The sequence below is a fragment of the Bufo gargarizans genome, chromosome 3, assembly GCF_014858855.1.
Source record: "Bufo gargarizans isolate SCDJY-AF-19 chromosome 3, ASM1485885v1, whole genome shotgun sequence".
NCBI classification, from domain to species: domain Eukaryota; kingdom Metazoa; phylum Chordata; class Amphibia; order Anura; family Bufonidae; genus Bufo; species Bufo gargarizans.
In genome coordinates this window covers 305,584,809-305,602,258 of record NC_058082.1, presented here as the reverse complement: position 1 = coordinate 305,602,258, position 17,450 = coordinate 305,584,809, and the positions used below count along the sequence as shown (strand labels likewise).

Here is a 17,450-nt window from a genome sequence, read left to right as displayed (position 1 = left end):
GTAAACGCATCCAGCAGGTTACAGAAGTGACATCTACTCAATGCATACCTTTAGGTGATATTGAGGCTTTTGATAAATTTAAATGCATCAGCCCCTTAGGTAGTTTGGCAAACTGTGTACTTAAAAAAGACACACCTGTAAGAAAAAAATAATACATAATGTAAATATACATGTACATATATGCATATATGGAAATCATATTGTAGGAGGGATTTTTCTGGTTAGGAATTCCCTGCCATAAGACAGATTGCAGATCTGCTACCAAGAGCAGCTCAGGTTTTGGTCACTCAGCACGGCCATGAATGACATGGTTGCCATTTCATCCTTGAAGGAGATATCCTTGCTGAGCACGTCTTTAGTAGTCTGATTTCCACAGCCAGTAGGTTGTCAGGGAGGCTGTAGTCTGAAAGGTGACTGTCTGCTTCAGATAACCCCTTTGGTGGGAGACCTCGGGCACTGAACTCATTGATGATACCACATCCTCCCTTTATGCTGTCCCCAATCACTTGAGGGACATTGCGTGGGGGGGGGGGGATTAGTGACTCTTTGAAGCCTTCAATAATCTGACAACCCAAATAAGCCTCCAGTAAGTGGCGATTCAAAGAGGACTAGCTTTACGACTGAACTGTAACAATAATACTATTACTTTTATGACATATGGCTTACATATTTTGAAGGAACAGTGACCTTCCCAAGATATCAGTAAAGTTCTGTTTCAGCTGCTGGAAAAATGGGTTTTTATATTTAGCTGAATTCGGTTTGGAAAATGAAAAATCAGCAGGATGATGACAGCAATTTGTCAGAGCCTGGTCACAAAGCTCTACATCTCTAGAGTGAAATGAATACATGAATATAAGGAGGACTGATAAAGGAGGAGCCATTGTAATATTAGATCTTTCCTTTCCATCTATAAACACGGGAGTCAGAAAGAAAATGCAGGCAATACTATAATTCTGATTCACCTCTTCTATTAAACCCAACTATGAAGATTTAAGAAATGTCCGATTGTTTATGGCTATGTCTGAAAAAATGATAAACATTTGGAGAGTTGTAATGAACACTTCAAGCAGAGCTGTGTTCCACCGAGAGCAGGGTCTCGGGGGACAGTAGATGCACAGCAATTCCCTCTTTTGATTGTTCCTGACTCCCTAGGTTATTTGGCAGTGTCCCCTCAGGCCTTGCACCAGGCAGATCACTGGGTGTTCCTTTAAGCAAGTGTTTCAATAAAACATTCCAAGTCTGAAGCCACCATACATTTCCCATTTGTGGTCACTAAAGAAGAAAAGTAGTATTACAAGCCAGCTAGTAACATGCATGTGTGATGATATGTCATCATCTGGAAATGTGTCTTGTATTAAAACTATCAAAACCAGGTAAAGATGCCTCTCTGCCAAACTCCAACAGCCCGATACCCAAGGATCTCAAAATACTGTCTAGGATAATGGTAGAGCGATTATCTGTATATCCTCTGGGAATTATTGGGAAGCATGCAGTAGGTATTATCAAAGGTTGGACATGATCAAAAATAAGTAGGATCCAAATAAATTTCTACTACTCACAACTGATGCAGACAGTAAGTTACCAACACTAGCGTTATTATTTTCCGGTATTAAAATCCAGTAAAGGCTCTTAATACCGGAAAAAAATGCATCGGTTTTGTCCTTATGCATCCTGAATGGAAAGCAATCCGTTCAGTATGCATCAGAATGTCTTCCGTTCCTTGTACGGTATTTGACCGGACACAATACCGATATTTTTTCCGGGCAAAATCCCGGAACACTACCGCACTTGCCGGCATTAATTTCCATAGAGATGTATTCATGCCGGATCCGGTACTAAGTGTTCCGGAAATTGCTGCATTGCCGGATCTAGTTTTCCAGTCTACGCATGCGCCGGGACATAGGAGGAGCAATTTTTTATTTTGATCTTTGAAAAATTTTTTATACTAGATCCGTTATTCCGGATGACACGGATCCGGTATATCACTGGATTCATCTAACGGATACGGAAAAAACATATTACCGTTTGCATACGGTTTGCTGGATCCGACAGGCAGTTCCGTTGCTGGAACTGCCTGCCGTATCCAAATAACGTTAGTGTGAAAGTACCCTTACCCTACGTCTGGTTTTTGCTAATAGTTTTTGAATTGTGTAAGAGGAATTTTTGATGACCCAAAAGCCCAGATGTATACCCTGGGTTTAGTACAGAAAAGCAGATAAGACATCCACTATACCCCATCCTTTCCAAATAGCCAGTAGCATGTTATATAGAGGGATCAAAATCATACAAAGGCATCAAGATAAAATGAGAATACATTTTAGCATCTTTTGCCAATGCTACTCTTTAGAAACAAACAAATCTGATTCTGGAAGAGCGGATAGAGGATATCTCCGGATTTAAAATCAAATCCTAAAGCCAACCCATTCTTTCATGAGTACGGACAAAAAAAAAATCATTTCGGTGGCAATGTTAAAAGTCTACATTACATGTCCCAAATGTGACAAAGAAGAAACACTGTACATTTATATAACTGATTGTGGATGTCCAAATGCTATTATCAGATATTATGGGGAAATATACTAACAGTAATAAAAAAAATGGAATCTAAATATTGCATGGGACCCTACAATACTATGAGTTTATCATCTGCCTTCTGAACTATCAGGGAAATCATAAAATTGATAGAAGCCTAGAAGGACACCATTTAATACTTTTGGCAATAAGAAGCAGGCCTAGGCTACTTGCAGCAGAGTGATCCGGCAAGCAGTTCCATCGCTGGAACCGTCAATCTGCATGCAAACAGACAGCATTTGTAGGCGGATCTGGATGCGGATCCGTCTTACAAATGCATTGCAAGAACGGATCTGTCTCTCCGTAGGTCATCTGTTATATATTTTTTTAACATTTTTACCAGTCTGCGCATGGAAGGACGGATCCGGCATTGCAGTATTTTTAATGCACTAAAACATTTCAATGTAAATTAATGCCGGATCCGGCATTCTGGCAACTGATCCGGAATTTCGGACAGAGATAATACAGCAGCGTGCTGCTGTATTTCCTCCGTCCAAAACGCCGTTCAGTGACTGAACTTAGGACATCCTGATGCATCCTGAAAGGATTTATTTCCATTCAGAATGCATAGGCATCAAACTGATCAGTTCTTTTCCGGTATTGAGCCCCTATGACGGAAAAGAAAAACGCTAGTGTGAAAGTACTTATAGACATTGAGGAACTATATCTTTGGATGAAACAAATGAAAGGGATAAACTAAGTACAATGATTTATAAAGTTAATAATATCTTCCTCCGGAAATTGGGATCCGACATTTCAAACAAGCTTTCAAAAGATAAAAGGAATAAGTTTAGAGTCTGAAATTTGGTGTGAGGGTTGGCATCTGATAAGGAAAATCACAACTTTTATTTGATAATTTTGTGGTTTGTAATAAATTCTCAATTATACACACCACAGACAGTGGCTCACCATCCAATGGCAAATGGATATGTGGGTGATCAAACTGCCGACCGACTAATAAGCTGTAATATCCCCTTTTATCTCTATACAGAGGTAATATCTGTCAATGCAATTCTGACTGTGATTATGATGCAATGGCTACTGAAAACGTACCTGTATATAACAAAAGGTCTCAGCATTATTAACTATTTCTTTAAATATCGATAGTGTCATAAAAAATGAAAAAAAAAAAAAATGTGATTTCAATAATAGTTAGTTTTCTGGTGACACAATCCCTTGAAACTATCCCATTCTCTAGGTATTTTTTTTTATGCGCTGTATAAAAGACAAAAACTCACCTGCAATTACATTAAATTATACAGTAATACTGCAGAACAGGAGAGGGAAAATGTAAATGTTGAAAGCCCCAATTTTGATTGAAAGGGTGCAATTTTCTATTGCAGTTAAACTATGAAATCCACCACCACTAATTCATTTCATTGACATGAAAACTTTTCTTGAATTAGTTTATTAGAAGATAAATTATCCCAGTTAGGGATCGACCGATTATCAGAAGTACCGATATTCAGGATTTTGTACATCATCGGTATCGGCATCTAACCTTGCCGATATACCGGTAATGCGTATAAAGCTTAATGCATTATGGAAGCGCGCAATAGTTGCAGGGAAGAAGCGCAGCATGCGTCTCCGATACTCACCCTCCCTGTTCTTCTTTGATGGGGCCCGCGCTGCACTGTCCTGACCCCGCACAGCGTCAGAACGTAGTGCACACACTATGTCCTGACGCTGCACGCTGTCAGGTGACAGTGCAGCGTGGGCCAGAGAAGACAGGGGAGCGAGACGCTGGACCCAGAGATGAAGAGGAGCCGCGGAGCCGGAGAAGTGAGGAGTTTTTTGTTTTATTCATCTGAGGTCTGATAGGGGTTAATAAATGTCTGATCTGAGGTCTGATAGTGGTTAATAAATGTCTGATCTGAAGTCTGATAGTGGTTAATAAATGGCTGATAGGGGTTAATAAAGGTCTGATCTGAGGTCTGATAGGGGTTAATAAAGGTCTGATCTGAGGTCTAATAGGGGTTAATAAAGTCAGTGAGGAGGGGATGGTGTGGAAATTGGCATTTGGCACTAGTATATTATACATTTAAATTATAAATTGACTACCAACTAAGGGCTTTATTAATTTATAATATACTAGTGCCAAATGCAAATTTCCACCAACTCAGTGACAACCAACTAATATAATATATATTATAAGATATAAAATATCGGCATAAATTATCGGCTATCAGCCTGAAAATTCACAGATTATCGGTATCGGCTCTAAAAAATCAATATCAGTCGATCCCTAATCCCAATATCCTCTTTCAAACTTCATAATGCTTTTTTTCATGAGCAAGTGAAAGGTAACCCATTCCATCATGCCTCTCTTCAGTGTGAGCGCTTTCTAATAAGTACTAAGGACAAGACAATATTACGGTATAAGGAGGCATTCACATGACCGTATCCATTTTGCAGTCCACAAATTGTGGATCCACAAAATACGGATTCGGTCTCCATTGATAAATTGCCTATTCTTGTCCGCAAAACGGGACAGTATAGAGATGACATCTGTGTGCTGTCCGCATGTTTGGCAGACCCACAGAAATTAATGGAAATCCAACCGGTTTCCAGCATGACACAGCACAAGCACCATTTTTGGTCTGGCAGAATCCCAACACTTATGCCAGAAACCATCTGGATCCCATAATAGTCAATGGGGTCTGGTGGTGCACCAACTCTATTCGGCTATGCAGGATATGATGAATTTCAGCAGGCTGTCTTCCACAGGAGTGGTGATGTCTGACCTTTGGAGGTCCCACTGCTGGGATCCGACCCTGCATGACCTAAGTGAGAAGGAGTTGGGTTCAGTGTGGTTGAGCAATGTCTATTGGGCTCATGGAAACTGCCGAGTGTTGCATTCCATTGTCCATTCCACAGACCCTGAATGGAGTGGCACTGCCCGCAGTGATCAGATACTTATCAACTATCCTGTAAACAGGTGCTAAATGCCCATTGTGGGAAATCCATTCGACTACGGAGCCCTTATATTATTACAAATATACATATCATTACAATAACATCACATAGTTACTCCTGTATTGAAAAGCTAGGGGAATTAGGGCAAATCCCTTCACTGTTCATGAAAATGTTGTAAAAAATCTCAATTACAGTACCTCTGTCCTCAATTGGGTTGCTTGCAAGGTTTATCGTGTGAAGTCCTGAGTTTGAATTGTATGCAAGAGCAGTGGACAACTTCTGTGCAAAATCACTAGAAAGAAAATAGAAGAAAAAGATCGAACCAATATACAGTATATGTTAAAATGTTGCAGCAACATATTATCATGTCTCTGTACAATGAAAAAGCATCCCCTTATGTCATAGAACAGTGAAGCACTGGACCTCCAGAAGAGAAATTATCCCATAGTCTAGGACAGGGATGCTCAACCTGCGGCCCTCCAGCTGTTGGAATAATGGGAGTTGTAGTTTTGCAACAGCTGGAGGGCCGCAGGTTGAGCATGCCTGGTTTAGGACAAAAAAATAGTGTTTTTATTAGGGTTGATGAGACATCTTTTCGTGCATGGATGGCTTAAATGTACTAAAAATGCCCTCAGCTTAAAAAGCAAGACTAGAAATCTATTATCTAGGAAAACCACATAAACAATTTTAACTCTTGAATCACTTTCAATCGTGAAAATATTAAATCGCCTTCTAAAACAATGTATGGCGAGCATTATTTATTAATAAAACATGTACCTTCTTAATTTCGAGTACCGTACTTTAGGCAAAGTAAAAATAATTCACATTTTGACACAAATTAATTTATAATAATTTACAATAACTTTTTACACAAATAATACACATGCCTGCAATATTTAATATTATATTAATACTGTTTTATCATCTTGATTGATCGAAATGACACAAAAAGTTGTTCTACTATTTGCCATAATACACATTCTACATTTTTGTCCACTTCATTTAACCAATGACGAAAACATTCAGATTTAAAGGGGTTATCCCATGAATAATATAAAAAATAAAAATCGGACATCATACTGTACAGGACACTCACTTTCTAAGGCTACTTTCACACTAGTAGCAGCCTTCTCCAGCAGGCTATTCCGGCGGGTGAACAGCCTGCAGGATCCATGCTGCCACTAGTGCCCGCTCTGGCCCCCATTGACTATGATATGACAGCGCGGATCCGGCAGGCTGTTCATCCGCCGGACCAGCCTGCCGGAGAAGGCTGCCACTAGTGTGAAAGTAACTTAAAGCTAGAACCAGAGATCTCCCTATTCATTGCTCTGCTAGATTTATATTCAGCTGGCAGCTCAGGGGTAGTGTCCTTTCTGCTGGAGCTCAGGGGGCGTGTCCATGCTCTCCCTATCACAGCTCAGGAGGCAGTTGAAGGATGAAACTGAGCATGTGCGGCCTTCTTAATGCGCCGGTCAAAGAAATAATAAATTAAATGGCACTATACAGATACATTTTATTGAATAACTCTGTAGCTATACAAAAAAGTATTTGGATCCGGGTGCTGGTTTGAAAACTGTAGAATATTTTTCATGGGACAACCCCTTTTACTAGTCAGTTTTTCATTGCCTACAGGGCCACTTGCGTGTATTGCTTTAGTGATACCATTGACCATTCTACATACTTACATTCTCAGCCCTGCATTTTCCAAAACCAGTTCTTCCAATCGACTTGACCTGCTCACCACTCGTAAGATTTGATCACAGACATCAGTGGACTGAAATATTTAAAAAGTAACAGACATTTCATAACTATTTCCAGTCGTGTCTCAGTGCTGTAGCGGGTGTACACTGCACAACTGTAAGGCCGAGAATTACATTTAAGACTTAGTAGCAAGTAACGTTTGGAGTATGTACAGGTCTGTAATTATTCCTCCGTTCTCTTCAAAACTGTTCAAGTTCGAGTTGCATATGGACCACTCAATAACAGTACACTGCACTGTAAGAATTTATCTTCATATTAAAATAAGCCTGCTTTAGAGAAAGCGTTACCCAGTGGAGACCTTTCTAAAAGGTAGGGTAAAAATGTCAGGTAACATTCAAACGACCCTTTGTTTCCCTGAGATTTATTATTTATTATATCAAACCACACAAAGCACATACTGGTACCTGGAAAATTGGAAGGATAGGATAGACAAACAATGGCCCAGATTTACTTATGTGTCTGAGCGAAAAATCTGTCTAAAAAGCGTGCAAATTGGTGCATCTAGGGTAAAACCAGTGTTTTGTTGGTGTAAAACGGTTTACTGTTTGTTGAGAAACCTGCATAGTAAATCTGAAATGTTTTTTTTTTGGGCCCAGTGTGAGGTCTGCATTAACCCCTTAAGGACACAGCCTTTTTACACCTTAGGACCAGGCCATTTTTTGCAAATCTGCCCAGAGTCACTTTAAGTGCTGATAACTTTAAAACGCTTTGACTTATCCAGGCCGTTCTGAGATTGTTTTTTTGTCACATATTGTACTTCATGACACTGGTAAAATGAAGTAAAAAAAAATTTTTTTTTTGCACCAAAAAATACCTAATTTAACAAAAATTTGGAAAAATTTGTAAATTTCAAAGTTTCAGTTTCTCTACTTCTGTAATACATAGTAATACCCCTAAAAATGATGCCTTTACATTCCCCATATGTCTACTTCATGTTTGAATTATTTTGGGAATGATATTTTATTTTTTGGGGATGTTACAAGGCTTAGAAGTTTAGAAGCAAATCTTGAAATTTTTCAGAAATTTACAAAAACCCAATTTTTAGGGACCACTACAGTTCTGAAGTCACTTTGCGAGGCTTACATAATAGAAACCACCCAAAAATGACCCCATTCTATAAACTACACCCCTCAAGGTATTCAAAACTGATTTTACAAACTTCGTTAACCCTTTAGGTGTTGCACAAGAGTTATTGGCAAATGGGGATGAAATGTGAGAATTTCATTTTTTTGGCTAATTTTCCATTTTAACCCATTTTTTCCACTAACAAAGCAAGGGTTAACAGCCAAACAAGACTGTATCTTTATTGCCCTGACTCTGCCGTTTACAGAAACACCCTATATGTGGCCGTAAACTACTGTACGGCCACACAGCGGGGCGTAGAGTGAAAGGTGCGCCATATGGTTTTTGGAAGGCAGGTTTTGCTGGACTGTTTTTTTGACACCATCTCCCATTTGAAGCCCCCTGATGCACCCCTAGAGTAGAAACTCCATAAAAGTGACCCCATCTAAGAAACTACACCCCTCAAGGTATTCAAAACTGATTTTACAAAGTTTGTTAACCCTTTAGGTGTTGCACAAGATTTAATGGAAAATAGAGATACAATTTCAAAATTTCACTTTTTTGGCAGATTTTCCATTTTAATATTTTTTTTCCAGTTACAAAGCAAGGGTTAACAGCAAAACAAAACTCATTATTTATGGCCCTGATTCTGTAGTTTACAGAAACACCCCATATGTGGTCGTAAACTGCTGTACGGGCACACGGCAGGGCGCAGAAGGAAAGGAATGCCATACGGTTTTTGGAAGGCAGATTTTGCTGGACTGGTTTTATTGACACCATGTCCCATTTGAAGCCCCCCTGATGCACCCCTAGAGTAGAAACTCCAAAAAAGTGACCCCATTTTAGAAACTATGGGATAAGGTGGCAGTTTTGTTGGTACTAGTTTAGGGTACATATGATTTTTGGTTGCTCTATATTACACTTTTTGTGCGGCAAGGTAACAAGAAATAGCTTTTTTTGTTATTTACAACATTCATCTGACCGGTTAGATCATGTGGTAATTTTATAGAGCAGGTTGTCACGGACGCGGCGATACCTAATATGTATCCAATTTTTTTTATTTATGTAAGTTTTACACAATGAATTAATTTTTAAAACAAAAAAAAGTTTTAGTGTCTCCATAGTCTAAGAGCCATAGTTTTTTCAGTTTTTGGGCGATTATCTCAAGTAGGGTCTCATTTTTTGCGGGATGAGATTACAGTTTTATTGGCACTATTTTGGGGTGCATATGACTTTTTGATCGCTTGCTGTTACACTTTTTGTGAAGTAAGATGACAAAAAAATTCTTTTTTTACACCGTTTTTTTTTTTTTTTTTTTTTTTTTTACGGTGGTCACCTGAGGGGTTAGGTCATGTGATATTTTTATAGAGCCGGTCGATACGGACGCGGCGATACCTAATATGTATACTTTTTTTTATTTATGTAAGTTTTACACAATGATTTCATTTTTGAAACAAAAAAAATCATGTTTTAGTGTTTCCATAGTCTAAGAGCCATAGTTTTTTCAGTTTTGGGGCGATTATCTTGGGTAGGGTATGATTTTTGCGGGATGAGATGACGGTTTGATTGTTACAATTTTGGAGTACATACAACTTTTTTGATCACTTTTATTAACTTTTTTGGGAAGTAAGGTGGGCAAAATTTCAATTTCAGCATAGTTTTTAATTTTTTATTTTTATGGCGTTCACCGTTTGGGTAAAGTAACATGACCGTTTTATAGATCAGGTCGTTACGGACGCGGCGATACCAAACATGTGTAGGGAATTTCATTTTTTTTATTTTTAATCAGTGATAAATGTGTTTTTAGATTTTTACTTTATTTTCTTGGTTCTTGAAGATCCAGTGGGTCTGATGTCTGTATAATACAGTACAGTACAATATATAGTACTGTACTGTATTTTACACTTTGTCTGAACAGATCTATGCCTTTCAGCACAGATCTGTTCAGCACCATGGACAGCAGGACGCCTGAGAAGGCGTCCTGTTGCCATGGGAACCTTCCCCGTCTGCTCAGTTATGGTCAGAACTGCGCAGACGGGGAAGGGTAAGGACGGGGCTTGGGGGGCTGCCTGGGAGCTCTCTCCCTCTCCATTCGGGGGGCTGCAAAGGCACAGCAGCCCTCCGATGGGAGAGGGAGGGAGCTCCCTGCGCTGTTAACCTTTTCCATACAGCGGTCCGTACGGACCGCGGTATGGAAAGGGTTAAACGGCTGACATCGCAGCACAGATGTCAGCCGTTTATACCAGGGTGCCAGCAATGTGCTGGCACCCTGGTATACCCACTAGAAACCAACGATTATTCAAGGGGAGGCGGGCGGGGGATCGCGAGCCCGCCTGCCGCACTGCCCGCAACCCTCCCCCTGCACCTCCCACCGTGCTCAAATAACTCAGGGGTGCAGGGGGGAGGGATGCAGGAACATTTTTGGAATCCTAACGTTTCTGATCAGAAACTGCAGAAATCGCAGCAAACCGCAGGTCTGAATTGACCTGCGGTTTGCAGCGATCGCCGACATGGGGGGGTCACGGGACCCCCCCGCGCATTTAGCCTAGGTGCCTGCTCAATGATTTGTGCAGGCACCGGGTTCCGATCACTGCCAGCCGCACGGCAGTGATCAGAAATACACAGGGCGTACATGTACGCCCTGTGTCCTTAAGTACCAGGGCACAAGGGCGTACCTGTACGCCCTATGTCCTTAAGAGGTTAAGGGGACCGATGTGGGCCCATTCAAAAATTTATGGTGGGGTCCAGTCAGTTATAATCACGCCACTGGGCTGTTATACTGGTAATTAAAAAGGATTTTTTCAAAGGATTGTTGAATAAGGTCCTGATAGGTTTTATAAAGTAGTGGTGTCCTCACCAGGTACCTCCCTAATCAAACTGCTTGCATAGACACGTAGCTGTGGTTCACCTGATTAAAACGTTGTTTTTCTTTTGTTGATCCGAGGCTCAGTGCCACAGTGATACGTTTTCTTAATATGCAAATTAGGCATTTGGTGCATCAAGGGTGTCACCATTGCTCTTCTTGCACCCAAGCTCCACTAGTTTCTGTGGCCAGCCCTTCTCTCGCTACTTTCCCACTGCCTGGTCCTGTCAATCAAAGCAGCGAAGGAGCATCTGACTACAGAAAGAAACTGATTTGGGGTGCAATAGGAGCAACAATAAAGCCCTTGTTGCACCAAAAGCCTAATTTGCATATTAGGAAAAAGTATCATAACTTGGGAATAGAGCCTCGAATCGACAAAAGAAAAACAAAGTTGTAATCAGGTGAACCACAGCTATGTGTCTATGCAAACAGCTGGATAAGAGGTCGCTGGTGACAGATTCCCTTTAAATAAAACTCTCAACTTACCTTCCTGGAAATATGATTATTTGAGTGGTACTCACCAATTTCAAGTCCTTGGATGACAGTTTTGTAAACCACAGGTTGTATTCTAGGGCTGCTACAATAGGTACCAAATCTCTGCAAAACACAAAATATAGAAACAAGACTTATTCAATTGAACTGCTTATTCTACAAATAAAATTACTCATAAGTCACACAATAGAAGTGCAGAACAGATAAAGGAATGCAACATAGATAATCTAGAAAAATGTTATATAACAGAAATGGAACCTGGAAAATTGGAAGGATAGAATAGACCAGGCAATCTCTAGGATTAGTAAATCTGGGCCAACGTCTAAGGCTACTTTCACGGCAGGGATCAGCAAAAACGCTTCCATTTTTGCTAATACAACCGGCTGCATTCATTATGAATGGATCCAGTTGTATTATCTTTAAAACAGCCATGACGAATCCGGCATTAAAACCATTGTAAGTCAATTGGTGCCGGATGCGTTTTCTATTGTGTCCGAGAAAACTGTTTTGCTCCATATCCCATGCCGGACAGAAAACCGCAGCTTGCAGCGGTTTTCTGTCTGTTATGGGAACGGAATGCATTTTGGAGAATTCCGTTCTGTTTAGTTCAGTTTTGTCCCCACTGACAATGAATGGGGACAAAACGGAAGAGTTTTTTCTCCGGTATTTTTGCCTCATCTCAATACCGGAAAAGAAAAACGCATATGAGAAAGGGGCCTCAAAGCCCTTTTAGATTCAAGAGGTTCCTATGGATGTTTGTTCATGATCAGTGCCTGCTCATTGGTTGTATTTACATGCAGCCATGACTGAGGTTGTATGGAGATCTTCCCCATAGTTTCCCTGTTTGTTGGGAAAAATTCCCTGTTTACACGGGACGATGTGATGCCGTGAACAAGGATTTTATGTGCTGCGATGTGATCGTTAGCTCATTTACACGGGCCAATTCTCTGGAACAAGCGTTGGTACAAATGCTTATCCCCGATAATTGTCCAGATCTTTAGCCCTTAAAGGAATTGTGCCATAAACTAGTTTTCAATCTAAGGTTTATTTTCATCAAGTATTCTAGCTCCTGTTTCTCTTGGGATTGTTTTTTTTCTCTTCAATTTATTTTTTATTTTTTTCAAATTTACCTCATCTGCAGTTTTATATATATTAGTTTTGTTCTATTTAAAATACTGCAAATCAAATTATAAATTAATTACCAACACGTGCATAAAATATGTCCTCTTAATAGACTAAGTAAAAAATGAAAGCATCTTAATACACTGTCAATGAACGCGTATTTTCTAATTATTCTTAGCTAATAGTCTAATTATTCTTCATTAAAGGAAGATCTGGAGAAATTCAGCAAGCTTAACAAATCACAGCAGCTTGTTCATCCATGTTCTTTATTCTGCTATAAACTTATCAGTTTATAATGAAGGAATTTATAATTTGTCACACAATTATATTTTAGCGGCCTTCACAGTACAAAACATAAAAGTACAAGGGCCTTATCAGGTAATCACAATGTGGAATCACATATTCTAATTGTTAAAACTGCTCTGTCTTCTAATTAGTAAAGGTGTTGTTCACCTTCAGGAGGCCCTTCTGTCAGACCCACATGGCTGGACCTGCAGAGGGAAGTTCTCCCACTGCTTCGCTCCAGCATCTGTGTGTCACCATCCTTCTTGAGTCACATGACACATGGGGGACACGCCACTGCTGCGACCAGTTACGGGCTGCAGCAGCCACATGACCAGTGTCAAATAGGGCCCTCAGGCAGTTTAGTGATGTGTAGAACTACATTAATAAACATAGGTGGTGGGGAAGGGGGGGGGGGCAAGAGGAAGGTATAAATGTATGAGTGGTAAGGCGTTTTCTCAACTATGTTCCTAAAAATGATAGGATATGGGACTTGACCCATCCATCAGCACCTTCTATTAAAATGCACATTGCTAATGATAGTTTTCCTCACATCCTGGAGCTGCAGAAGCCCAGATAAAAGCTAGGTGTGACACTGGGCTTGGAGAGACTCTACTGCATGCTGGTTAGGACAACTGCTGAAGTAACAATCCAGCACCTAGCGAGTATCATACACAGGTTGCACTGAATGTGGCTCGCAGACATCTCTCAGTGTAGAATGTGGGGACCACCAGCATAAACATAGGTCCAGCCATCTTTCATAACTTCTTCTGGATTCACGATTCAGGCCTTCCTATTATATTTTTTTTCTCAGGCATCTATTTGAATTACTGCCTGTGACGGCAGCCTGTTTGGAGACGAGACTCTTGCCACTAAGCCTAGTAGTGATGTCATCTAATTGACACTGGCTACTTGGATTTTACATTTTCTATGTGTCCCAAATAAAGTTATTGGATTTTATTTCTGAGTGCTGTGTGCCTTCCATTTTTGGAGCTGACTTTGTAACTGTGAGACAACCCTGCCTGTCACTCCAAGGAGGTCTAGGTGAGCTGATCCATACACTGCTTGCTTTCCATCTAATTGATGAATGCAGGCAGTAGCCATTGAGACTAGCAGTAAAGTCTTCTGACTGACAAATGGAGGCCACAGATCATCATTTAGGTCAGAAGCACGCTGTATCTGTTACACACTGCAAGTCACGCCATTTTGTCACTGAAGGTCAACTAAAGAATGGCTTAGGTCTACTCAGTTTTTTACTTCAGCCACCATTCTCCTACACACACATTTGCACGGAGTCAATACATTATACTGGCAGCAGGGGGCCTAACTATGGCCACCAGGGCGTCCATGAAGGGCACAACAGGCCTTTCGCAGTCTGCTTCCTCAAGGCGAAATGAAGCTGACCACGAAACACGTGTCGGGGTACCAAGTTCAGACACATGGGACCCTCGTCAATCTGATATTGATGACCTATCCTGCAAAAGACAAGCCCTCATATGGTTATATTGACAGAAAAAAAAAAAGTAATGGCTTTATTTCATTCTCCTCCTTGGCTACAAATTCTCCTCAAAAACACAGAGTAATTTTGCTCTGCTGGAAACAATGGAGTTTGACCTCTGGTTGTATAGATATAGACACCTAAGCAATTAAGGACAGAAAAAAATTAAAAGGGTAATGGCACGCTCACCCAATATAAAAGGTTCTAAAAAAAAATCTGGTGTAGTGGATATAACTCAGAAACAATCATGACATAAGGAAATTATATATTTTTGTCCAATAACTTTGTATTTGTAAAGAGACAGATATGTATATATCTATCCAGGAATGGGATCCAGTCAGTTCTCCATGATTCAGTAAAACTGGTTATTAAAATCAAAGAGAGGGGTATAATTATATTCAGGGAGCACAGTGAGGAGCCAAAAATATCTGCAGAAAACTCAACAGAAATGAGTCATGTCCAGGAGTTGTCAAGATGGTCTGGGGTGGATGCAGAAGATAAGGGAACAGAATGTCTACAGTCAAAGAAAATGTCAGCTGTAAGATGGGATAAAATGCTTGATTACAAAGATTTATTGGTACATTTTCTTTTATTTTAGATTCTATATATTTATATGGTATATTTGGAACATCGCGAATACTAATATCTTCACTTATTAATGCTAGGTGCACATCTTTGTCAGCTAAGTGGGGAACCTGTAGTTAAACATTTGAATCCCACTCCTGTATCTATCTTTCCGCCATCCATCTGCCCATTTGTCGATCCATCAGTGTGTCTGTCTATTAGGCCTCATGAACACGACTGCATCAGTTTTGAAGTCCGAGTGAAGTTCACAATTTTTTTGTTGCAGACCTATGGCCTTCATTGGGCCCGTGGTCCGCATTCTGCAGACATATTCTACCTTTTTGAGGAACGGACATACGGATGCGGACCACGGACCACTGAATTCAACAGGTCCACTAAAAATGCAGACGAAACACGGACAGTATCCATATTTTGCAGATCTGCAATTTGGAGACCGCAAAATACGTACGGTCAAACGCATGTGGCCTTAGACATACATCAGAGAACAATATATCAAACATATCTAGTCCTGTAAAGAAAATGACACAAGCAAAGCTCTTCATCATTAGTCTCGTGCTCCATCTAGCTCTGTACACTAATGCGTTCTACCCTGGATATGATAAAAGAAGCTATGAATTACATAATGTAATCACTAAATGTTCAGACAGACAAGACTTGTTTCTAATAAGGAAACAATATCCTGCCAAGCCTCCTAATCCTAAATGTGTTAGCAGAAGATAGATCCGCTGCGGCAGAGTGTGAATATCTTTATCGAGACAGGCACAGCGTTCGCATACCAAAATCCTCCACAAAGAGAATCGAGGGAGATTTAGAGGAAACTGTAATGCCATCTAATTGGGTTACTACAAAATCTAGCAAACAGATCTACAAATATTCTGCGCATCTGAAGAAACTCATAGTAAACCTAGCAAACAGTTCAGTAATATAGAACACCTACACAACACAAATGTGTAGCTACGTTGATCACTCGTCCCCATACAGCATCGTTTCTGGAGTTCACATCGGCGTTCAGCCTTTCCGTTTTCCTGTTCCGTTATAGGAGCAGGAGCAGAAGAACGGAAATTATGGATTTGCCACAAAACTGAGCCGAATGGAGCCTACGGACCTCTCAGACTACAATGGGGTCCGTTAGGTTTCTGCTCAGTCATGCATGCAGGACTTAGGTGTCCGGTCATAGGAAGATTTTTGAAGCGGAGACATAACGGACCCCATTATAGCCTATGGGTCTGTAAGCTCCATTCGGCTCAGTTATGTGCCTAATCCTTCTTTTCCATTCTCTTGCTCCTATAATGGAGCAGTAGAATTTAAAGGCTGAAAGCTGATGTGAACTCAGCCTTGCTCAGAAGAGATGATTTTGAAGTCTGAATCAATGACCACTCATTCAATGTATGATCAGTTGCACCTTTATACAGGGAAATTATCAGGAATGAGCGTTCCTAGGAATGCTCCTTCAAGATAATTGGCCTAATCATTAGCCCATGTAAAGGGCTTTTAGTCTTAGACCGATAGAATAACAGCACGGGTATGGCGGTAGATAGTGATGAAGGAATAGTTATATGGTGTTGCAGCACTGTGGAGAGCTTTGTGGGCGAGACTAAGGGTACGTGGCAATCAATGGCCGCACAATTTTGCCGTAAAATTGTGCGGTCACTGAATGCTGCTGGTGAACGTGGATTAACTGCATGCGGCCAGCCATACTACAGGGTTGTACCCCGATTGGTTTAAATTGTATTCTGTAGTGAATAGACCACCAATGCAGTGACGGGGCACAGACTGGGGGCATCATAGTGGCTGGACAGAAAGAGAAGCCTGGATGCTGTAGTCAAGATTAACTGGCGAGAGGAGCATTTAGTGAGGAGAAGACCAATTATTATTCAGTTACAGCAATGAATAGTGAAAATATAATAAGAAAGATATAATTATATGATAGATATTTATGACCCATATTTATAGGCAGGCATAACAATTAAATTAAGCCTAAAACCAAGCCCTGCAGCTAGCTAGTATAAAATATTAGGACTAGATTGGCCAACTTCACATTCTTCAAAAAAGAAGCTAAATGGATGATTTGTAAATTGGCCAGCATAGGATTTCAGATGCTGTATCCCTTGAGAAGTGTTTTTCATCACAAAGGACTCTTCAGTCCGAATACTAGTACAATAAATTTGCGGCACACTTCTTAGAAGATGCAAATCAGGTCACAATTTCACATTATTCTCAGCATGAATCAATGAAGTGTGAACGTGGAGTCTCTGATCATTTGGAATCCATTGTCCATTATCCATAAATTGGATATTA

At 40.4% G+C, this 17,450-nt stretch overlaps 1 protein-coding gene across 1 annotated transcript in view; it reads right to left on the bottom strand.

Annotated features, from left to right (window-relative positions):
• The window catches only part of LOC122932349 (F-actin-uncapping protein LRRC16A-like), a 299,289-nt gene that overhangs the window by 143,259 nt on the left and 138,580 nt on the right, over positions 1 to 17,450 (bottom strand). Inside the window, 4 exon segments of the mRNA XM_044286714.1 lie at positions 49 to 135; positions 5,685 to 5,779; positions 7,173 to 7,261; positions 11,695 to 11,770. Coding sequence (XP_044142649.1) covers positions 49 to 135; positions 5,685 to 5,779; positions 7,173 to 7,261; positions 11,695 to 11,770 — 347 coding nt within the window.